The sequence below is a fragment of the Prinia subflava genome, chromosome 10 (assembly GCF_021018805.1).
Source record: "Prinia subflava isolate CZ2003 ecotype Zambia chromosome 10, Cam_Psub_1.2, whole genome shotgun sequence".
In the NCBI taxonomy this organism is placed as follows: Eukaryota; Metazoa; Chordata; class Aves; order Passeriformes; family Cisticolidae; genus Prinia; species Prinia subflava.
The window spans coordinates 18,036,656-18,061,566 of record NC_086256.1 but is presented as its reverse complement, the minus strand read 5'-3'; the positions used below and the strand labels follow the sequence as shown (position 1 = coordinate 18,061,566).

General features: G+C 35.8%; 1 protein-coding gene across 1 annotated transcript in view; it reads left to right on the top strand.

Annotated features, from left to right (window-relative positions):
- The window catches only part of DPYD (dihydropyrimidine dehydrogenase), a 334,900-nt gene that overhangs the window by 88,362 nt on the left and 221,627 nt on the right, over positions 1-24,911 (top strand). The window contains exons 4-6 of the mRNA XM_063407573.1: positions 4,295-4,382; positions 12,261-12,422; positions 21,639-21,835. Coding sequence (XP_063263643.1) covers positions 4,295-4,382; positions 12,261-12,422; positions 21,639-21,835 — 447 coding nt within the window. The remainder of the gene's footprint in view (positions 1-4,294; positions 4,383-12,260; positions 12,423-21,638; positions 21,836-24,911) is intronic.

Here is a 24,911-nt window from a genome sequence, read left to right as displayed (position 1 = left end):
AACAGCGCTTTTTTTTTTCTTTTTTATTTTTTTTCCTAGCTGCCAACAGTAGATTTTTACCAATGGCTTACCATTTAAGTAAGGCATCCCTTACCTTTTTTGAATGAGGACATCTTTAGATATGTCCAAATCTCTGTTTAGGTTTGTCCTTGACCCTCTTTTAGTACAGTAGGAAGCAAGACCAAATGGGGAGAAGAAAGCCTAAATTCTACAGGATTAGCCAGAAATAATTAAAGCATTGGACCTCTAGAGAAAAATCAATGTAATGCTCTTCACTTCTGCCATCAAAGGCAAGGGGCATGCAACTTGGGATTTACATTTATTTGGAAATAATAGATGAATGTCTTCCTGACATGCAGCTTTATTATTTCAATGCTTACTGTCCCCAGCTCAGTGTTTAGAGTGGTGCAAGAGACTTGGAACTAAGAAGAGCCTTGACTGGGTCAAAGTTGGGTGTCCTGTTCAAACCAAACTCTTGTTTTCTGGGTGCAATTAGCTCTACCATTCTCTTAAAGTTAATTGACCAAAGCCTCAGGAAGTACATACAGAACTTCATCTGGGCTATTTCTCTGAGCTGTGGATAAAGTTTTAGAAATTTCTACAAGTAGTAGAGCTGGAGGCTTTTTTTCAAAATGACTGTCTATGTCCTGCAGAAACCTTCATAAATGAATTAGGATTCAATTTGCTTCTAAACCTCTGCCAGCAGTAACCATAATAAAGGTTATTTGGTCTGTTTTGTGATACATGAAGACTTGATGGGTTATCAGCTCCAATTTGTTGCGGAATATTACTCCAGATTATCTGTTTCACCCCCGGCCTTTCAGCATTCATGTGATTGCACTTCAGGTGATGTTATTGCCAGTTATATAGACCATTGTTGGCTGCATTTTTAGGTAACAATACAACTAAATTGCCCTTCTTTGTTAAGAAGCAAAAGTGTGTTAAGAGCTGGCCGATACCTGGAAATGGGACTGTTGGTCAGATATTTTAACTTAAAAATAAAATATTGGGTAATATTTCTACAATTGTACAACAAAAGCTATTAATTGAAAATTAGTCTTGGCTATGGCTTCCTTTTATCCTCTGCAGTGCAAAGACTGTGGTGTTGCCTTTTTAATGGAAATTAATATGCATGTGAAGTGAATGTTGTGTCTTTTAAGATTCAAAATGCCCTATGTGTTTCTAAAGGAGATGCTGCTCCATGAACAATGGGAGAAAAATTCGTCATGTAGGATGTTTTCTGATAGTTGGTAGGATTTTTCCTATATTTTTACTAAGAAAAGCTGAGATATATATTCTCAGATTAACACAGGTATGCATGTTGTTTGGGTTTTTTTTAGTAGTGAGCATACACGTCTTCATTTAATTTGCTAGGAGCTAACGGGTGAATTAGAAACATTTAATCTAAATTTCTAATTTGTTTACAATAGGTTGAACCAAAATCATAGTAATAAAATAACTTTGTAAAATGAAAGGTGGGATTTCTCAGGGTGGGAGGACAGTTGAAGAAAAAGAAAGGAAGTGTAATGCTTAATGTTTCTCCATTGGGATGTATGCATGTGGAACTGAAGCTCATGGTAATTGTTGGTGTATTACCTTAAGCAGGGTATTTTGCCTGTGATTTTTGAAAGGATCAATCACTTGCAGCAATTTATATAATAACTTTCTGGTGTGTAACTCTACTACTTTATTTATTCTTTTTGCCTGATTCAAATGCAATACCTTTGCTGCTTTGTACAGTAAATGCACTCTGTAATATCTATGGTGGTATGGTCAAAGGATAATTTATTATCAGATAGAAAAATAGGTCAACACTAATGTCACTTGGTGATCAACCCCCCAAGTTTAATAAAACACCTCACCAGCATGCATTCAGCACAGTGCTTGATGTTTTATTAGGACTACAGTACCTTACAGTACCTAGCTATAGCAGGAGTGTAATTACTGAGCTGTCATGGTGATAAGTGGGATTAATGGCAGCCTGGTGCACTTTAGTCTGCAGAGTGCCTGGAAGATGGTATTATTATAAGAGAAAGACTGGACTGGCATATTCATGGCACCCTCCCCTCCTCCCCAAAGCTCACATTCAAGTTTGCATTACCTGCCCCTCCCAGCAGCTGACATTTTCAACAGCTGTTATTTGTGAAGCAGCTCAAAAATCAAAAGAGAATTTGGTAAAGATGCTTGCTAGTCAGAACGAGTAATCTGTATACAGTTTATCCTGCCAGGTGCCATGCAGTTATGACATGAGATTGTTCTATATATAATCCACAGAATCTATTTTATGTTCAGAGTGCTTCCTCTGATTTTGAATACAGGACTGTTGTATTTTAAAGAAAACTACATTGAGGAAAGTGAAGAGTAAAAAGTCATAATGGAATCTATGTCTTTTTTAATTGCATTATTTTTGAGTTCTGTTATTTCCTTACTGCCTACACAGGAAAACTGCTCATCTGAGCCCTCATACTGGTGTTCTTTTGTCTAGCACATCTCCCTTTTTGCTTCCTTCTAGTACTAGAACTTTGCTTTCTTTCAAATAAGATAAATTCTTATCTGCTTAGAATGCTAAAAGCATCTGTGTGACTCAGTGTTCTGGCCACAACCTTTTGAGGTCCCCCTGTCCCACCTTTCCTTTTCAAGGCCATTTTAACAGGTACATGTCACAGGTAGTGCTGGGCAGTGTTAAGTTCGGCTGCCACAGCTTAACCTGCCGATGCTTTTCTGACATCCCACCCAGCTGAACTCGTAACCCAGAGTGGTGTTGAACCCAGGTTTGGCTTCTGCAGGTTTCCCATCTTTTGCAGCCTGTGAGACCTGTCTGCTTTAAGTGTATCCTCTGGGGCCTTTTTTCCATGACTTGTGAGAACATCCAAACAGCCACTACCACATGTGCTTTCAAATTTTGATGGTTCCATGTCATCTGCAATACCCAGCTAGATGAAAGGCTAATTCATCTTTTATTTAACTATCTTTCCCTTCTCCCGTATTCCACCCTTAACTGAAAAAACAACTATAGAAAATCCCTGACGTGTGTGATTGCAAAGTCAGAACAGTGTTTTGCTGCAGGTACTCCAGTCATTTATTTCCTTTTAAAGTGCTCTTCATTTCTTTGCACATAGTCCACTAGCCTCTTGCAGCTTTTCTCTTTTAAAATACTCTGTCGCAGCCAGTTCCACAACGTTGTTACCTGTCACTGAATAAAAATAGTTAAGGTAGACTTGTGGAAGTTATGTAAGTATCTGGGCTCAAATAACACATATAAAACAAATTTTATTTTGTTGTCCATAGATTGTTAAACTCACAATTAGCATGAATTCTGAATGTTTCTAAAGCAGTATCGAAAGAGCATCTGGGATAACCTAACAAACTCTGAGACAAGTAGTGAGGCATTTGACTTAAAATAATCATTGATCTAATAAAATGAAGGTTATGTACCAGTACTTTTGTGCCTAATAGAGAGCCATTTTACTCCTTCAGCTGACTTGTATCTTTTTTTTAGGTTCGCTAGTGCAAGTTGTGTAGACTGTCCTGAGGACTTAATCCTTGGGTGGGACTGGTGCAAGCAACCAGATCATTACAGCCCCATATATGACTATGAAGAAACAGAAAATCAATATTTATCCTTAGGATGTTTTGTCACCTTATTACTTAGTTAGGTTTTGTCTTAGAAGTGACAGGAAGGTCTTGGGGATTTTGGTTGGGAGTATGTATAAGACTACTGAATTGTTTTCAGAAGTCAGACACTTTTCACAGGAAATTCATAGAAAAGTGACTTAAAAATTCATCAGCTATTCATATTGTTTGGACATACAGTAAAAAGTAATTCCATCCTTTGTGGAAGTACTGTTGTTTTTTTATGTCTGATTGTCCAACATTCAGCATTTAATTCATAATGAGACTTCCAGAACTTAGATAATAAATTTAGGTTCACAGCACATATTTTTTCATATAGAAAAATGAGCTGTTCAGAAGTTTAACAATCATGGATTCCAGGGGAAAAAATTACCTTTATATAATTTGAGATTTCCTAACACTTCAACAGGTTTCTGTATGCTTGTGAATGATATCCTCTGCCTTCTTATGTAAAGTGCAGTCAACAAAACGTAACTAATCTGTGTTGATAACAGTCAATAATGATCATTTTGTGCTTAGAAGTTTTAAATAGAAATTCTATGAAAGTGCTGTGCGTTATTGCTTTGTGACTTACCTTTTAGTATGCTAACTTGAAAACCTTATGCTATTGGCAGCACTTGCATTCCATGTCTCCTTGACACATTTTCTTTTCTTCCTGTAGATGCTTAAAGTGTGCAGATGCCCCCTGTCAGAAGAGTTGCCCAACTAATCTGGACATCAAGTCATTCATCACAAGTATTGCAAACAAGGTAAAGTCAGACTTGGAGTTGTACATGGCAGGAGATAACAGCAGTTACTTGCAATTTCGTGGGTGAGATTGCATTTCAAGGCTTATCTTTGCAAAGTCTTCAAAATAAAGTGTTTAGAACAGACATTTTGAGTTTTGAGTCAGCTAATTTTGATTATTTTTACTTCTGTTCTGTACCAGTACAGATAGTGTATAGTGCAGATCAATTTCTTCATGTCACTTTTTCTATGAAGTTTTAGGTTTTGATGATTTTCAAATACAATGGTATTCAAAATCCTGAGCATTATGTTATTATTTAACCTTTCTGCTATCAGAGGTATTAGTTACAAACTTCTCGTTTCATTAAAGGTGGGGGGGGGGAGGGGGGGGAGGTTGGTGTTATTCTTTTTTTTTCTTGTTAGAAGTGATTATAATTTGAAGTTCCTATGGGCAGAAATTTGGTATAAACTCCACTTTATAAAGGTATAATTTTTCACTTTGTTATGCATTTTGCTGAACTTCTATTGAAATAATAAGTTAGATGTTATCATTCAGAAGTTTGAATATTTAGCTTGATGAAAATTTCTGTATTATTGTCACTGATGTTCTTGTTTAACACGATCAAGGATATTTTACATGTCATTGAAAATCGTTTTCAGTATGATACATTTGTTTTTGCTGTTTTCATCTTATAAATAAACTTTCATTTTTAATCCAAAAGCTTATAAATATGTATGGTAGCTTCTAGAAGAAGTAAATAGGTGAAACATAGAACATACAGGGGTTTGAGGTCAATAGATTTTGGGAATTGGGGTACATTTTCTAGAGTTACTGAAGTCCATGTCCTGCATCTGAATCTCTCATCACCCACTTGAGAAATGTGCTTCAGCTGGTTACTCTTCTACTTGTTTAGAGAAGATTGTGTTCAATGAATTCCCTGTCCTAGGCCTTGTGTAAGCAGTATTGCATGCAGGTATTTATTTAAACATGATTCATTATTAATATAGACTATTTAGACAGCAGTAAACTGGAAATGAATTACTTTGTCAGGTATTAAAAAGCTCTATTGTATGCGGTTTGTTTTGTTGGGGAATGGCTATAGCAATCATAAAGGGTCAGGGATTCTTGTTCTCTTAAGCCTGAGGCTTTTTAGATATTTACAGGTCATGTACAATGTAGCTGTTCTGGCTGTTCTGCCATTAGACCAGAGCTCTGGAGTAGAAGAGGGACAAGGGAGGAGGGTTGTTCCTGGGTTGAGAGGGTAATTGAATTGCCAGACTCAATGAGCCTTGAGCCTCTTTGAGAGAAAGGATGTCACTTATGCTGTATTGTGTTAGCTGCTGTGCCTCAGTAGAGTTTAGGCCACAACTTCCATTCTCTTTTTCCATACAAACTGGATTACAACTCCACTTTATAAAGGTACAATCTATTCCATTGTGTCTTCCAAGTTTGTGTTTCTCGGTTCATAAAGACCGCTTGCAATTGTGTCTCACAGAGATCAGACTTCAAATTCACCAGGCACACGTTGCTATTTTTGTTTCTAAACATCAGAAGATGGCAAACAAGTATTCTGACTTCCAGCCGTCTTCTTTAAATACCACCATATTGCAAAACCTGTATTCTTTTATAATTAACAAGTGCTTTCTTAGTTGTTTATTTCTTTAAAAAGAAAAAAAACCAAAACACACTAAAAAAAGTCCAAACATGTTCAGCTGCTGCAGAAGATGCTTTGCCCCCCAGCTCTGAAGTAGTACTGAGAATGATTTTTAGGATTGTATACCCTCCTTTCCCTGTGTTGATATGTCAAAGCAAGAAGGAATTTGTAAAATGGAGCTTTAGCACCTGTTCTTTAGGACTGGCACAAGCAAATATTTGACAGCAGCAGAAAATCCTGCAATTTCACAGAAGCATCCCTCAGCCTGAGCACTTTTAGGGTGTGCAGTGTTTCTCCTGTTCAGCAAAACTGTGCCAGAGAAGCGACCCTTTAGAAAGCAACAGCTCCTCACATGCTTTTACCTTTGAACTGCTCAGTGAGAGAGTCTTGGAGCTTTTTATTATCAGAGGCCTTTATGGTTTGAGTAGTAGCATTGAAAAACAACTGTTGGTGCACACAGGGGTATCAACTTTTGTTACACAGCACAGGCATAAGGGAGCGAGTGACTCAGCCTTTATAGTCTCAGTCTATAATGAAGAACTGGGGGTACAGAAGTATCTTTTTTTTTTGTTATCTGTACTTGTAGAACTCACTTTGTCGCTGTAGCTGTCTGTGACTAGCTCTCACATTTTTATTTCAGGCTATGCATTATTACTATGATTCCTGACATTGACTCTACAGTTTTTTCTGTGTTCAGAAAGACCAACTTCTCCCATATCCCTTAATAATAAAGATAAGCTGGTTTGCACTGACACATTAACTCTTTTTAACAGACTATATGGAGGCCAGCATTAAAAAAAGAACAACAAAAACAACAACAAAGGGCTCTCCCTCCCCCAAAATCCCCAAACCAGATAAAAAGCCCACATCAGAAAAGAAACTCTAAAACAACCCAATCCCCAAAACCAGCAAAGCCATGCTGTCCTCTGAGTAAAAGGTAAAAGGTTATCACAGGGCTGTGCAGAACACTGGCAGGGAAATGGAGGAGGGAGAAATTAATGTCAGGAACAGTACAGAGAAACTTGTGGAACATGGAGGTAAGTTTTAGGATTTCAGAGAAATCTTTAGGTTTAAATGAAACCAAAGAAAATTCACGTGGGATTTTCAAGAGTGAAATTCTATTTTTTCAAAAGAGAAATCAGAGAAGGAGCAAACTGGAAGATAGAGATGGATACCAAGGGATAAGGGTGAATCTGAAGTTTGGGAGATTGAGGGAGTAAAGGAAAACGTGTTTGTGGCAATACACTAGAAATAAGAAAAATGAAAAGTGTGTAGACAGAGGAAAGAAAACAAGATAGAAAAAGTTGTGGAATTGCTAAGAGAAAATAAATGAAGAGAAGATTGCTACAGAGAAAGGGTGTTGAGAGATATAGGATTATGACAGGTGAGAAAAACAGAATGATGGGGTTTTTTCTGTGCCAGAGGATCTCTGACTAAATTAACAAAAGACATCTATATGCCACTGCAAAGACTGTAGAAAACTGCGAGTCACAGTTCATATGTAAAATACTGGAGGTGCGGTACTGCTAATACAATGAAGGATTGTGGAAGTCAGAAAGCTGCTAGGTGACTGGTAATAATTAGATACAGATATTCATCACAATTAATCTTTAAGTACTACTTTGAGGACCCAGGTTTTTCAAAAGTGCTGTTTTATTCAGCTTTCTCTGTTAATCGTGGTATATTTCAGGTCACTAAATAAAATAGTAAGGAAAAGAAAAGCATTTAAAAGAAAAATTAGGAGTGATGTTAAATTGATGCACGTGAAGCAGTGACTTTTCTTGAGATGTCTGTTTGTACTTAGTGTAATGGAATGGCTGACAGCTGGTTTCAGTTGCCGTAGTGTAATTATGTAGAATAGACTTTTGCGATGACACTATGTCAATTAAGGAATCTCTCACATTCTAGACTACAAAGGACAAAATGACAGTACAAGATATTTCTTCCGTTCTTTTTCATACAAAGATAGTGACACTGTGTGAAATTACAGTCCTGTTATGATGACACAAGTCAAATGATGTGAAAGATTTCTGGATTGATTAAAAATCATCAGCATTATAATATAGAATATGTATGATTTGATAAGTTGCTGTTATGTTTTGTTCATTCTTCTTTGGAAGGTATTTGGGGGGGCTGACAGACTGAGGGTGTTTCTTGTTATATTTGAACTGGTGTGTGTCAGTGTGAAAAATGCTCCTTATATAACAACGTACTTTAAATAGTGACTCTTCGGTCTGTGGAAATATTTTAATCCAATACATCTTGAGTAAATTTTAAAGCCATTGCAGAACATGAACTAGAATAGGAGGTGGTGATATTTTTCCATGTGTTTTGCTATGTCTCTCATTTTAAACTTAAGTCCAGCTGAAAAAGAAATTATGACTTTTTTCTTCTTTCCTTTTAAAGTATTAATGCTGTCTCCAAATTCTGATAAAGTTAGTGTATTAATTTTTATTACATAAAGTATAATCATGCATATTCTTCATTGTTTTTGAGAAAACTGCAATATCAAAACACCCTAATGCATAATGAATTTATTTAAAAAGCTCTTGAATTGAATTGAAAGAAAGGATGCTATAAGCATTTCCTGATAGTAAATGCAATTTCTTCTGGTCTCTCAGTATTGATCCTGTGTGTTTTAATAGGTTTTTTTCAAGTAAAAAACAGTCTAATTTGCATGCAAATTATATAATGCTTCCAAATGATACATGCGGAGATCCCCCTCTGCCTGTTTTCCTCTGATTATTGATATCTGTTTAAGGCTTGTTTTTGTTCCCTGTGTTAGCGATGTAGTATTTATTGACATTTTGATGTAGGAAACCACAAAACATCTTATCCAGTTAGATTAATTTATTTCCATGGAAGTGCACAGGAAAAAAGATTCTATGAACAAAGGCAGGAGCAGACATTTATCTCATTAAAAAATTCAGAAACATTCTAGTTTTAGACTTGCTTCCTCTGTGACGTCTGTAAGAAACTGGCCAACTGAGTCATCTTATTATTTAAACATCTACAAAAATTACTCCAAACTGTTAAGGTAGCTTGCATTATTCCATGCACTGAAGTAACTGTGTCATTTTAATGAGGCCATCCTCCCTTTAATTATGATCCTTTCTCATGTACAACATATGCGTAGTTACCAGCCTGCCAGCTCTGCATCTCTGCATGTCTATTTTATATGCAGCCTACTGCACTCTAGTTTTATGAAATGATCAATATTTTTTTTACATGTGAATATTCTACGAATATTCTACTTTTAATGTCACTGATAAATATAATGATCATTAATACATGTTTTCAGCTTAAAAAGGATAAAGCTGCGTAAACACAATGCATTTGTGCAACTAAACATTTAAGATACTATACATATACTACAAAGTCTCACATTGCTGTACTACAGTGCTTTGTAGTTTTCTAATGCAGTTTGTATGATCCCACTCAGTGTAACTTACTAGACTTACTGCATTTTTTGTCAAGTTTTGTAAAATGTTTTTCTGATTGTTTGGTATGTTAGATAACTGCACAGTAAAGACAGGAGAAATGATTAAATAGAATAGAAGGACAAAGATATGAAGCGACTCAGAGTCAGGCACATGAAGTCCTACCCAGAGCCCAGCCTCCACACTGCACTGTGCCCTGGCAGGGAGGGGTTTGCAGGTGGACTCACTCTCGAGCCTCTGCACAGGTGTGGTAGCAGCATGTGGCAATATCCTTTCACTGGTGGGGAGCAGGAGCAGTGGCAGTGGGAACAGGGAAGGTAGAAGAGGAGAATATGGGAAGTGCAGCTCTTCTGAGAGCATGTTGTAAGTTTACCTATGGTAAAACTAGCACAGATAATTATTGTTTTGGCAGACCAGGAAACCAAGTCCACTCTGAAGTTGTGCTTCCATTTCATCCCTAGAGGTGCCCACGTTAGCACAATTGGAACATATTAGTGAAGCACTGCAGAAGCCTTGCCCTGCTGTTCACAAATATGACTGTCTTTTAATTTATCATTAAAATTATTTTAGGTGCTGAGACTAGAAGATATACAATTGTTTATTTAAGGTCTAAATATTTAGCATGGCAACGTGCACTATATAGTTTTTGATACTCTTATCTGAAGAGGATGCAGTTCCTTTTTTGTCAGATGCTACCACTACTAGTGGCAGCTGCAGGAACTTATGATCATGACAACAGTATCTCAAAACTTCCCAAATCAGGTGTAAGAACATATATATCTGAAAGCAAATTAATTTTAAAAAAGGAATATTTAACAGCTTTGCTTTCTAGGCATAATAACTAGGTCTGTATATAGATTTTAATTACAAAGCTGAAAAATGTAGAAAATCTTTAATGAAGTTGCTTAAATAGAAATACACTTTGTTTCCATTGAACCAGAGTTGAAGATAATAAATGTAATGATCCTGGGCAACACAGGAAGGAAAACTATAAGTCTAATATGTATGAAACATAAAAGAGAACAAAAGTTCATTGAAAACCATTTTGTCTTTGAGTTAGTGAGAAAAATCACCTGTACCAATTTGTAATTATTCCTTTAGAGTAGAAGAAAGGAATGGCTAGACGTAATTGCCTGAGGAACAGGCATCTCGTGCCACTTAAGATGCTGCAGCATATCTAGGCTGGTCTCATTGCTGCTTCAGAAGGATGTGGGTCTCCTGCACAGACTGTCACCTCTGCTGTCTGCAAATTTGTGTCAGTGACATCTCCAATATAACTGGACTTCTGTAATTTGCTGCCAAATTGAGCTTGCAGAGTCTTTACAGGTTTTTTTAAGCGTCCCTAATAATCTCTGATATCAAAACAGTATAGTTAATTTGGAAGAGCAAAACTGTTTGCTAATACGTACAGTTCCAATTTAACTAATGCTCTTTTACATTGGAATAAATGAGAAGTGGGGATAACAAAATACCTTACCAGTCACCATTTCAGGGAAATGGCTGAAGGTTCTTTAGAACATACTGTTTTTCAGCCTCTCAGTTACTTCTAGTGTGAAGAAAGCTGAAATTAGATCCCAGCATTAATTTCTCAGTAAAGAAGCTTTTGTGGAACCTCAGCCATGTGCTGGTTCTAAGGGGTACTGTATGGTCTTCTGGTCTTAAAAGGTAACTCTAAATTTAACCCATCTTCATGGACTTCCCTTGGTGGGACTTTTAGAGGGAGTGGGAAAAATGGTTAAATGAAGGAAGAATTACACTATACTATTATACTGACAATACATGATAAAATACAGCATGTAAAAAGATTCCTTTAATTACAATATGATTTCATTAAGATAGGTGCAGAACTGCTGTCAGGAGTTCTCTCCCTGTAAATGACACTTCAGGTCACTCCTGGCATTTCCTCTGATCCTTCCTCTAAAGACAATTACCCAGCTCAAAAAACCACCAGAGGTTGTTTTGTCATGGCCTCAGAGACTGGAAATTTGCTAAAGTCCATTCCTTGGAGTTTTATTATGGAAAGAATTCTTGCTAGTTCTCATACATCTGGTGACTATTTCTTTTCTGAAGAAGTCCACTGAATATTGAGAATCTTTGAAGTTGTCACTTGTAGGTAACATCTTTAACAAGTTTCCTGGTTTATGATTTAAGGAAACAGGAGAATAAGTGTTTGCCCTGATCAGTATGTGTTGAGAAGAAAAGAGTTCAAAAATGAATTCAGTAGTGCAATATCTGCAGGTGGCTACATGGAAAGTCTTCTCATCATGTGTCTGGGAAAATTTGCACTACTGCTCTGGTGTGAAGGACAGGAGTATCCACAGAGGTGGTGTGCACAGATGTGTAAAATAAGCTTTTCATTTGTGTGTTGTTAAGAATTGGAAATGTAAGTGGCACTTTCTGGTCATACCTGTAACAAGGGTTGCAACTCAGCTACTGCCCAATTGACCTAGAAATGGAGAGAATATTTTCAAGTACAAAATGCAGCAATTGTAGCTTTTGAAGGTAGATTTGTTAAGCTACTGAAAATCCTACACCTTCTTCAGACTGAACATGCTTTTAACTATTTTGCAAGCTAAAAAGCTAAAGTTTACCTTTGAATAAAACACAGTTTTTGCTGACTTTCTTCTCAGTGTCTTTGATGAAATTTTGCATAACATGTTAGTGCATTTAAGTACTACTCATGTTATTTAACATGTATATTTAAATATTATTCTACAACAAAATTCTCTCTTGCAGGTTTGAATTTTTGCTTCATCAGTATGTGACTGTCGTTTTTATTTCTTCTTCCTTTCTCTTTTTCCCTCAGAACTACTATGGAGCTGCCAAAATAATTCTTTCTGACAACCCACTTGGCCTGACATGCGGGATGGTGTGTCCAACATCAGATCTCTGTGTTGGTGGCTGCAATTTGTATGCCACTGAGGAAGGACCAATTAATATTGGTGGATTGCAGCAGTTTGCTACTGAGGTAGGTAGGACTTTAAAATGTCTTAAATTCTTTGTATGTACTATTGAGTATTGCCTGTGGTTGCCTTTGTTAATGATTTAAAAAAAGGAAAAAGTTGATACTAATAAAATAAAGGAATAGAAAACTAGGATAATTATCCTTTTTCTTACAGCACACTCAAATGCTTAGAAATGCTTTCATAATGCAGTAAATTATAGGAACATAAGGAACATTATTTGTGAAAAAGATGATTTTTAGACATACTAGTCATTGAGACAATTTGTTTTATAATGAAAGACTTACCTCAGATGAAATTGTGGATGTTACTCAAGTAGGCTGCATAGGGGAAAAGATCAAGTGCAGATGTGTCTGTAAGTGCATATTAAGGAGGTGTAGGACTGTTCTGGGCATAGGGTAGGTTCTATAGCAGAATTAATGTGTGTTTATACTGACTTTGAGACAAAGGATTAACTTCAGATGATTTCTTTTCTTTTTATTGTCCTGTTTATTCAAACCTAAGTAATTATATAGTTTGAGGTTGACCTAAAATATACGTCCATGTGTATCTATTTATATAGATACAGATTCACGGTGTCTATGTGTAAATTTCCTAGTTCATAAAGGTAGGTGCATGTTTTGGCTACTGAAGCAAAGGTTGTTACTTGCTGCTTCACGTTAGAAATTCTTCGCATGGGTTTTTGTTGAGCTTTTTGTGGTTGCTTGTGATTATGTAGTTTGAATGCTCCAATTTCCATCTGAAGAAAGAAGCAACTGCTCATTTGTTAACTTCTTTTGAGGGCATGGAGAATTTTTACTTAACTCAGGGTCTTGGATGGTACCTCATCTATCTGTCTGAAGTAACATTGGATAAAAATTATTGTTTTGGCTTCTGTAAAAGTGAGGGAGTTATGGCTATATTAACAATAGCACATTCATGTGATAAGATTACACATTTCTATACAGTTCTTAACTAATGTGCATGTCCCTGTTCTGTATCATGAGCCATTTGGCTGATCTTATTTACAAACATAGAATGAAGTTCCAGTCAACTTTGCAAAACCTGGGAAAAAAACCAACTTTGTAGGAAAGACCAAAATAGAAATGCAAATCTATCTGGAAGTAACAGATGATGTCTGTAAGACCAGTATTTTCTTCAGGTGTCCTGCTTAGACTTCACACCTCTTCACGCAGCCATTGGGCTGTAGGTCATGATTTGATGAGCAAATATTACTACCTGCTGCTGCTGTTCTCCTTTTATCTGTTTGTATCCCTCCTTTCTTCTCTCCAGGAGACTTGTAAATCTTCTGAAGCACCTGATAAACTTTTCTGCTAGCTGTTGCTAAATCTTCTCTCCTCTGTCATTTGAGTAGTTACCCACTTCATTTTTCTTGGGATTTGAACACACAAGTGTAAGAATCCGAAGTTCTCACTTACAGAATGAGACACTAAACTGTGTTAGTTCTATGTGTATGTTGAATAGTTGGGCTTTATCAGACAAGAAACACTTTCACTAACTTTTCTTCTAGTGGCCTTTATTCTATATACATAAAAAGCTAGTATTTGTTGCAAAGCAGAAACCTTTTTTTTTCCTTAAACCCCCCCACAAAACCAAAGAGAAAAACCCCAGACCAACTGACCAAACAAAAAATATTAAACAGTTGTCAAGTAGATCATAAATACAATGGTGAAATATTGCTGTTTAGGAACCAAATGCAAGTAATATCTGTTATAATTTGATTTGTGTCTTCTTTTAGCCCTTATTCTATGATTAATAGAGAGAAATTATGGCTTGATAGATAATGCTAAATATCTGCCATTTTTCTTCAAAAATCTTTAGAAATCTATTAAAAAAAGCTCAGTGCTACCATAATGATTGATATGAACAGTGCAGAGGATGAATAGTTTTCAATGTTTCAAGTTTGTTGAAAATTATGTTAGTTTCAGGAGCTCTAACAGAATAAAATTATCATATATTAGTATACAACATATTCTATATGTTGTATACTATTGTCTATATAATTCACTATGTAATATATCTATATGATATAGTTTTACAGCACTCCAACAAAAAGAACATTCAAAAAACTTCATTGTCTTTAGTATTTTCATAGTTATCTATATTTCTATACATCTAGGGTATAAAAAATGTGAAGGATTGTAAAAAAAAATTGTTAATAACCTTTAGATTTACTGCTGTTTAACATAGAATTTGTATGTATTTGTAGCACTCTTAATTAGTAATAATAGGCAGTCACTTTTGCAATTAGTACTTTTTTACTTTTCAGTTAAATTTGACTGTGAAAGTAGGTGTAGTTGAAAAAATATAATGGTATGAGTGCTTCCAAGTAACAATCATTATAAAAATATAGATTATAATATTGAAGAAAATTGTAAGGTACTACTGTTCATACAAGAATTGGCACAGATAGTGTGTTCACAGCTCTACCTGTACTAGTAACTTAGCAAATTATGTAATTTAGGCATGCAACATGTGTTAGTCTTAATGAGAGCTGCATGGTGATTCTCATGCATGGTGTAATATTTGTCCCACAGGGGCTTATTTACTGAAAATGCATTGTGCATGAAGCCAGTTTTAGGTTTTTTTTCCCTTGGAATTAGTCTAAGGATCATACACTTGATGCATTACGAGAGTGAGCAATAATAAAAGGGCACAACTGCTAGCTGAGATAATAGATAAAATTGCAGTAAAGCAGGAATGTGGATTTAAAATAGAAAATGTATGGGTATGACGTGTGCCCATTTGTGCTTCTGAACAATGACTGATCATCTGTTCATGCTGCAGATAAAGCTCCCTAATTGTAAAATATTTGTCTTGCATACGGTAGAACAGTAAAAAAAATGGCACCTTCTGCCGCCTGCATTTTCCTTCTGCCCTTTCGTATAGTTTTGTAACTATGTTTGGCTTGTTCTCAAAGTGAATTGTAATCCAACCTCAGAAAATGTGAATTTTGACAATTAAATGTTTAAGTGGAAAAAAGGAAATGTCCGTTTGTATTTGTGATGTAGAATGTGTATACTGGGATGCAGTTACCATGGTAACTGTTGCATCTAGAGAATAACACGGAGTAAATCTCACTATTATAAATGACAAGTGTCAAGCTCAGGTTACACCTGCTACTGCACAGGTCAAAATTATATTAATGTCTTTATCTGTCTCCTTTGCCCAAGTACTTCAGAATCAGGAAACATCCATTTTTTGAACACAAGTTCAGTGAAAATATACTGAGATTGCAGTGCCAAAAAGCATGAGGTATGTGGCTGTCAGTCCCAAAATGATCTAAAATCACTGGTTACTCAAGTACAAGTTTGTAAGCTTGTATGAAAAGAAAGCGAGGTCTATTACCTTATCTTCTGTAGTATTAGTAAGAAACCCTCAAATTATTGCATTTTTGGATGGACTTTATTGAATCTAAAGGTTCTGTTCTTTTTAATCGTTGTGAATGATGCAGCACAAGCTAAATAGAAAATGTATTATTTTAATCTCTGCATATTAGATATAAACACTGGATCATTTTGTACTGTATCATTTTGTATGCTAGCTGCAGTTCTGGTGATTTGTTCCTCTTTGCAGATACATTCTGACTGCTGCTACAGCAGAAAGAAATTGGAAAAGGAAATTCACTATGTGTTTTTCCGAAAAGAGATTGTAGGAGCTTACCTGCTGCTCACCTAGGGACATCTCAGCGGAGTACCTGTGCTGCAAAAAGTGTTCTGGTGAGGGGCCTGAGTGCTGAACCTCCCTTCTGCCCAGCCCACCACAGTCAAGGAAGAAATGTCTTCCCTGAGGGATTGCCATGGAGTGGCACACTGTGCCCTTGGCTTAGGCTCCCTCTTTGGGTTGCAGGTTGACAGCTCAGTCTGTAGTGCAGCTGTGAGGAGAAGGTGATTCTCATGGGGCTGCCAGTCCTGCAGTTGGATGGCCATGAGATAGCAGGCATGGATACATGGGCAAGAGGAGCGTTGTTCTGGAGAGCTGAGACAGCAGGACAAACAGAAAAAACCCTTTATTTGTCAGTATTCATTTTAATACATCTTTAAGTCATTTTATATCTTAAGTTGTGTTGAATAAATAAATAAATAAAAACTTAATAATTTAATTAATAATAAATAAATAAAAATTGTGATAATGGTAAAATTTCAGGCTTCTCTGAAGGGGATGGTGTAGCTTTCTACGATAGCTCAGGGGATGAATCTGAGGACTTCTGATTTCTCTGGCCAATGCTGAAACATTTGCTGATATTTTGTCCAGTTACACAAACTTCTCTACAGCTTGGTTTACAGATGTTAAACATTTTTTGGTTTTTTAAGAAATTTGCATGAATATTGCTAAGTCCATTTAGTGGTGGGATTCATGAAATGTTGCAATTTGGATGCTGCAATGTCCTAGATCCATGGAATAGCTTAGAACTAGAATAATGGAGATTTAAAAAGTCTTTAAGATATTTTAGGCCCTAGTTTTGTAAGCACTCACCTACTTCCATAAAATTTTGACGTATAGCAACTTTAGTTCTTAAATTGTGGAGGGAAGATCAAGAAGGTTTCATAACTAGCACATGTCTGTGGAAGAAACACTTCATGTAACATCCTATGCTATCCACTGCAATTAAATGAAATTAAGTGGGTGATCATGTAATTTCACAACTTCAAGAAGATTACTGTGCGTGCAGTTTGCTTTATTTTGGAATAAAATATGTGCAGAACATGATTTTCTTCTTTAAATATTCAACTGCCCCATATTAATGTAAACCAGCCTACAGATAAATATCCATGGAAACCAGTGGGAAAGTGTGAAACTAATAAAACCAATTCTTAAATGTTCCTGATTTCATTGCTTCTATTTTACTGTCTGTGCACTAGTAAAATGTGATAACAATTCCGTGTATACTGATATGTTTCACACTAAAATTAATCCCAGCTAGATTCTAATGTCTGTGTCAGTAGCTGTTTGGTATCCCATTGCCTTACTGAAGGATGTTTAACTGTAAACCTTACTGATAAACTTATTTCTAGAACATTTTAAGCATGGAACCAAGCATTATATCTGAAGACTATAAAAGATTATTTTATATATAAAAAAGATTTATTACTAAAAGGTTAAATTGTCCTCCTTTTTGTCCTTCTGAAATGTGTCCTTCTGTGTATATCTTGGATATACAAAGTATGTTTTGATAGTCTCAATTTGTAGGATAAGATAAAGTTTTTTCACATTTTAACACTGGGATTAAACTTTCAATCTACATACTGTTTCATGTAATACATTGTCATAGTCCAAAAATAATTTTAAGCAATCATGGAATAGAAGAATGGTTTGTGTTGGAAGGGAGCTTAAAGATCATCTAGTTCCCTCCCCTGCCATGGGCAAGGACATCTTCCACTAGACCAGGTTGCTCAAAGCCATCCAGCCTGGCCTCAAACACTGCCAGGGATCATGGAATCATTAAGGTTGGAAGATATCTCCAAGATCATCAAGTCCAACCTTTGACCAAACTACACTTTGTCAACTAAACCATAGCTCTAAGTGCCACATTGATTAAAATTCGTTATTTTATTTATTTTAAATTGTATAAAAATTGAGGTTAAAATTCTGAATATCAGTTCTAGCCTGTTTTAATGGTTTGAAATGTTTTAGACTCATTTAAGTCATGCTTACTATGCCATAAAGTTATTTTAATCTGGTTAGCAACATGCATTTCTCTGGGTCACCTGCTCCTCTTTGCTGAACATCACATCTTTTCGTCAAAACATGTTAGTAGTACAAGAGTGATGCAGTGAAGAAAAGAACCAGGATTTTATTACATGAGACTAACAAGACACTTTTCTGTATCTGCATGCTGAAAAACAGCTAAAATGAGTTGGCTAAAACTCTCCAGTAAATTTAACCTGAAATAATTTGCTCAGCAATTGAAAGCACTGTAGTTTTCTCAAGTGGGAGATATTGTGGAACCTGAGTACAAACTCATGTTTTGTGTTATTTTTATATTTCGGAATTACAATCTTCAATAAGTGCTTTGGAACATGAACCAACCCCTTTGCAGTGAAAGGATGCTTCATTTACAACAGAGAATACAACAAACTGTTAGATTTCATACTATAGAGAGCCATGCTGTAGAGGGCATTGAGCAAGTGCACTCACACCTTTACACAGTGAAGTGGTGCAAATAGGAGAACTACAGTATGTTACAAATGTATGAATCAAGAGAGAAAGTTTTTCAGTTGTAAGAACTTAGCAGAATAGATTGGCTCTTTTGATTTGTGGACTAAGTCTCCATGTTTTATAAGCTGGGATATCCTGTTGGAGGACCCTAGTAGACATGAGGCATAAGAGGTGGACAGAATCAATGTGGGTTTAATTTGAATAGGCCCTAGACAGTTAAGTAATGATAATTGTGTCGTATCTGATAAAATGCTGAAGAATAAATGCCTAATGTTAGTAATGTCTATTATTAATCTATCTAATATAGTCTGACTGTGTATTAGAGAGAGCCAGAAGGAAAGGCTGACATGAGGATGATGACTGAGCCTTTTTACTGAGAGCCTGTGCTTTAAAATTCAACATTTGGTCTCATTTTCCTGAATGGGTCTTGGTTAAAAAGCCGTGCAAAACAAAGTAAAAACTCCATCCATCACCAAACAAGAAAGAAATCATGGTTTTGAGGGAAAAGTGGAAAGAAAGGTAATGGTATTAAATTTACCTGCATCCTGAATATAGTCTGAAGAGATTAGAAGCAGAAAGGACAGCTGAATGTAATGTGCCACTGAACACTTGCTTGCCAGTTACTCATCTCTGGCCACCAAAGGATTTATACATAGGAATTCAGTGATATTTAATTATGAGACTTACAGGATAGGGAAACTTCACCATGAGGTGAGTAAACATCCTTTGAAATGCATTAAAGCAGTTTGCTATTTTCACACAGTTACCCTGCCAGCCTTAATATGCAAAACTGCCACTGAATTCCAGATGGCAAGATACTGCCACACAAGCTGGCTGTGCTGCATAAAGACAGTTTTACCCTGTTTGCAAATAGGCAGAATTAAAGTTGACCATTCAGCCTGAACTCCTAGAATTTTTTGCATGAATGCTTGGTTTCTGAAGCTTAACGCTGCACTACAGTAGTGTGGAACTTCAGTGTAACATTTATTTGATGGGTATGACTATTCAATAATACATATTAAAAAATAGTTATGTTAACAATAAAGTAAATTTAGTAGTAAATTTTTTTGTTAAGCATATGCATATTCTGAGTGTTCAATATAGACATTAAATATGCAAGTTATATATTTTTTGTTGCTGAATAGCCTTCTTGAAACTACATGAGACTAATGAAAATTTGGTATAATCCAAGCAATTTCTTATGAATATAACAAAGCAGACATTTTAGAAATATCATTGCATTTTGGTTATCATAGTCTAGTTTCACAGTACAATATGAGCTTTTCAGCCTGTGAAATCCATTAATAACCACATTAAACTTTCCCATATTGTATGAATTGTCAGGTTTAAATGATTCTTTCTTTAAAACAATTATCTGTCTCTTGCTTCATGCAGTTTGTTAAACCGCTGTGTCAATTTACAAAGACTGGGGGAGTTTGACACAGAAATTTTAGAGAGGGAAGGAACTAATCATTGGTTTACCTAGCATGAGTGCTCAAGTGCACATGAAGAAAATGAACATTGATTCGAAATATAAATGAAAAATTCTAATCATGAGTGGAATTGCGAAAGTTTAACTTGAAAACCCTTTGCTTCTTGAGTTCTAAGGAAAGTAAAATCTGTTGGTAAGCTTCTAAGTAGTTTAAATATTATATTTATTTAGATAAATGAGAGTGTATGTATTTTAGAGGTCTAGTTAGTACTTAGGGAACACAGGTCTGCATTGAAATAGATGGGGAAGAGTGTAGTCTCCTGGTAGTTTGCTGCATTGATGGTATTTGTGATATGACTGAGAATCTCCATGCAATGCACTCTTGAATTCTTTTGTCTGCTAAAATTATGTACTTCTTGGGTAAAACATTTTCCCCCCTAATGCCTTAAGTAAAAAGATGTATCTGTCCTCTTCCATGCTTCTAATGTGTAGTAGCTTCTAAGGCTGTGAGTCTACTTTTTTTCTTTTGTAGATCATACAAGATAGAGACAATTCCTTTCCCTACAATTTGTAGAAGTGCAGAGAGTGAAGTCTAGCTGTGAAGTTGGGGAATGCAGACTATTTCTGCCTTCATCTCTTACCTGTAGACATGAGTAAAGAACTGATTTAATGCAGATCTGAAAAACTGTGTGACATTACAAGCAGGTTAGCAGCCCTTTTTGTTGGGCTCTCTAGAAATGCACAACAGCGGGCAGAGATTTTTCCAAAGTATTTGTAATAGTCACGATGGATTGGAGCAGATCATCACCATTCTGCAGGTGAATGAATAATTGGGGCATAGGGAGAACAGTCTTAACTTTCAGGTATGTCTATAGATTTTGGAAAACCAATTAAAAAATGGACAATAAATTAAATAAGATAGATGAGAAACTGAAATAAAATCCTATTATAATTGTCTAAGAGAAAGCATCTAAAGCATGGGTCACCAGTGAAAATACAGCATGGTTCCTAAAAAAACATTTCAAACCCCTCTAAAGTTTGTCACCTACCGCCTCTAAAATTCAAGCTTTAAGTGATTTTTCTAGGACAATGTGGGTTGTCTCTTGAAGAAGCAAAGCCACTTTACTGGCACTGTAATCCTTTGCATTACTTGCAGAGGTATTTTTCTACTAGTAAGAATAATTTGTTTGCAGGGAAATTTTTTGGCATTGCAGAGATTCTCTGCCATCTGGCTGACTTTGCATTCCTATTCTTTACTGGTAGTCTGGCTCTGTCTTCTCTGTAAAATTTACAGTAGTGAAAAATCTGACTTCAGAGATTTTTTTAGACAAAAAGACCCACAGAAGAACCTAACCCTGAAAATACAATATCCCTCACAAAAGCACAGATTATGTCATTTGGAAACCTCTATAATGTTGTGAATTTGCTGTAATATATCTGGGTGTGACAGATATGTCCCTGTGATAGTACTATGTGTAGTAGTAGTACTACTACTACTACAGTATGTATAGTACAAGCTATGTTCTACATAGCTAGTGACAGTAATAGCAGAAGCTTCCATCATGTCAGTCATAAAAAATTTAAGGAGGATATGTAAAGTATTTAACCTGTTGATTGTGTTACTTTTCAGGTTTTCAAAGCTATGAATATTCCTCAGATCAGAAACCCTTCCTTACCTCCTCTAGAAGACATGCCTGAAGCATATCAGGTGAAGATAGCTCTTCTTGGTGCAGGACCTGCAAGTTTAAGTTGTGCTTCCTTTTTGGCTCGACTGGGCTATTCAAACATCACCATATTTGAAAAGCAGGAGTACCTTGGGGGCTTAAGGTAATAAAACAATGACAACAAAGCACTGTTTCCAATTATTGTAGAAAGCATGGAAAAAACTGTTGTACATATATAGATTATATGTGATCCCTTGACTTTTAGCAAAAGAAGATTTCAGATCTGTAAAAGTAGCTTTTTATTTAAATAATTGATCATTCATGTTAAAAGAGGTACAGTTACAAGCAAGCTTTAACTGGAAATCTGGTGACTGTCTCCTATATTCTCTTCATATGGCCTGTTAAATTCCAGGGTGCAATTATTATTGTCAAATTAACATATTAGAAAATTGTGTCAGGAACCATTTTCCCTTATCCAAAACTCTTAAATGAAGATGAAGTACTTGTAGCCCTAGTGAAAGAATGTTTAAAATGCTTTAGACAGATATTAATTTCCTGGAGAGTTTTAGGTTTAGAATGCTTTCCTGGACTACCTTGTGCAAATAAAGGTGACAGTGGCAACCATGGATGCAGCTTTAGCAGATCATACCATATAGCTGAAATAAACCCCCTGCAATTCTCAACTTCAAAAAGTTAAAGTACATAAGGGAAGATACATTTGCAGTTTTCCTGTGTGGTAAACCCTTGGCTAATATTTGCATGTTGTCAGTCCCCTACACTAGAAGATAATTTTTGCCTCTGCAGTAATAGCTGTGATCAGATCTGGTAGGTTTAATGGAATCCCTTTGTATAAGATAATTCAGACACTGACTAGTGGATACCAAGCCATTCAAAATCAGAATTAAGTTCTACAATGCAAGATGTGCAAGAGTACAAAATGCATTCACACAACATGTTTAAAAATAAAAATGTAGTGAAATAGAGAGAGGAAGAAGGGTGATGCACTTATATTTCTTAATGCAGCATCACTGAGATCAATAGAGTTGACATGGTTAATTAATTTGATCCATAATGTCATAATGTCAAATACTTACTCAGTGCTCTGCAAGAGAGAGAATCAGTTCTGGAGAAGTTGAACTGATTACTTGCACTTTTTCACAGTGAGGTTCAGAATTATTCTACCTAATTTACCAAGGTGTTAATCCATAGGCATTTAACTGTGAAGCTGTTTTACTTGAACTAGTTACCATAGAGGATTCCAGATTTAATATTTGAAATACCTATTTACCTGTTTGGTAGCACACGTTGTCATAAATATCAGATCAAACTCAGGTTTTTTGTTATAAAGTAGTCAGAACTAATAAGAGTTTTTTAACAAAAAGGCTCTTTTTGGTGACAGGTTGGACTCAGGTTGACTTGGCAATACAATGCAGGAGTTCCTGCAGCTGCTTCAGTGCTGTAGTAGAGTGTTACAGTTGCTTAGTATGTGCTTGTGTATTTGAAGCAGTGTGGTCTGAAGTTCTTCATGGTTTAAATGAAATTTAAAATAATGTTTTGCCTGTTGTTTCTCCTAATGCAAAAAGCCTTACACAGAGTTTTGCCTGTTTTGTTAGTATCCTTAATGGTCAAAGAGTATATTTTAAAATGTATTTCTTTATTTTGAGTTTTAACATGTATCAATCAAGGTCAAATTTTACTTCTATTCACTGTAGAAATGCTCATGTGTGATTTAAGGGCATCAATTCCTTTTGTCTTTATTTTAATCTCGAAACAGAAGGGTGGCTGGACTGCAGCAGCAGACATCTATTATTGCATTTCTAAGTCTTTGCACCACATCTTTTAACAAATTTCAGTTATTGATGGGTGTGTTTTCAAGGCTTCATAAACTATTGCAAATTGCTAAGAAGACCAAATCAATTTTGTATTTGGAATCAGCTCTTTATAATGGCAGTGTTTATGCCTGCTTGAAGTTTTTTCCAATTGTTTTTAATTAGGATGTTTCTTGCATCATAGCTTATTTTCATAATATCCTAACACTAGAGAGGTATCTAGTGATTGCAGTTCCTGTGGTGAGATATTTAAATGTAACATAAATCCATGCTTCTCTGAACATGTCTGGATTTTTCATATTTATGGGCAGGTTTTCCTACATTTGACCAGTTGTGTAAAATTTATACTTTATAGTAGAGTATCCCTGAGCACACCATGCTCTTGCTTAGTGTCCATGAACAAGCTTTACTACTTTTACTCCTATCTGTGCCACTGCTTTACAATGTACCAAAAGGCAAAAGAGTTCTCCCTTGAGCACCAGTAATTTGAGGTTGCTGAGAAACACCAAGCACCAAGCAGCTTTGACTTGGGTCAAATTTGAGCTCGATGTGAATTTGTGGGACACTTTGCATCCACTGCATCTCTCTTCCATCTCTGCCCCATTTTCTCTTCCCCCTCTGTCTTTCCATTGCAGAGTCAGAGACAATCTGCTGCAGCTGAAAGAAATTGCATTGGAATTGTTGATGTATAGTTGACTTTCATAAAAAGCCTCTTTTCATACTTAATGGGCATACATGTGGGTATACCTCACAGCACAAAACGAAGTGTTTAATAAGAGTAATAGTATTAATATTATTAATAATAATAATATTTAATAAGAGTAAAAAAGTGTTTACAAATTCTGACAGTGATGTAACACAACCAGTGCTGTTCTGGGAGCATGTTATGGAAATGACAGGCCTCTAACAAATACATAGGTGGCCTAGAAAATAGAACTTTCCTTTTTTTGATTAGATTTCTTTATCGAATCTCTGTTGCAGAATCATATTGATACATTAGTTTCTGCCTCAGACACCTTTATTTAGCATGACTTATGAAAGTTGTATTGACACATTTGTTACAGCTGATATTTACAACACTTCTCATTGCAAACTAGTCAAGAAAGGTGTGAAAAAGGCATATTAGAAATAAGGAAGGACACCAGTTTCTTAATATAAATAAAGTTGATGCAGCTTAAATAAAACTCTTCTGGCCTGTCAAAGTTAGATGCTGAAGATGGTGTGGTCAATATCAATATGTAAAATAAACTGCAGTGAATCTCCCATGCCTGTGCTTTGTTATGGATATTACAGATTCGTTAATTTGAAAACAGATTAGACAGTTTGAAGCTTATAAATATCTGGGGAGAAGCCCTTACTTTTCTGTATATTTATGTTTTTTATCTTCATTGAACAAAAGTATCTAAAATA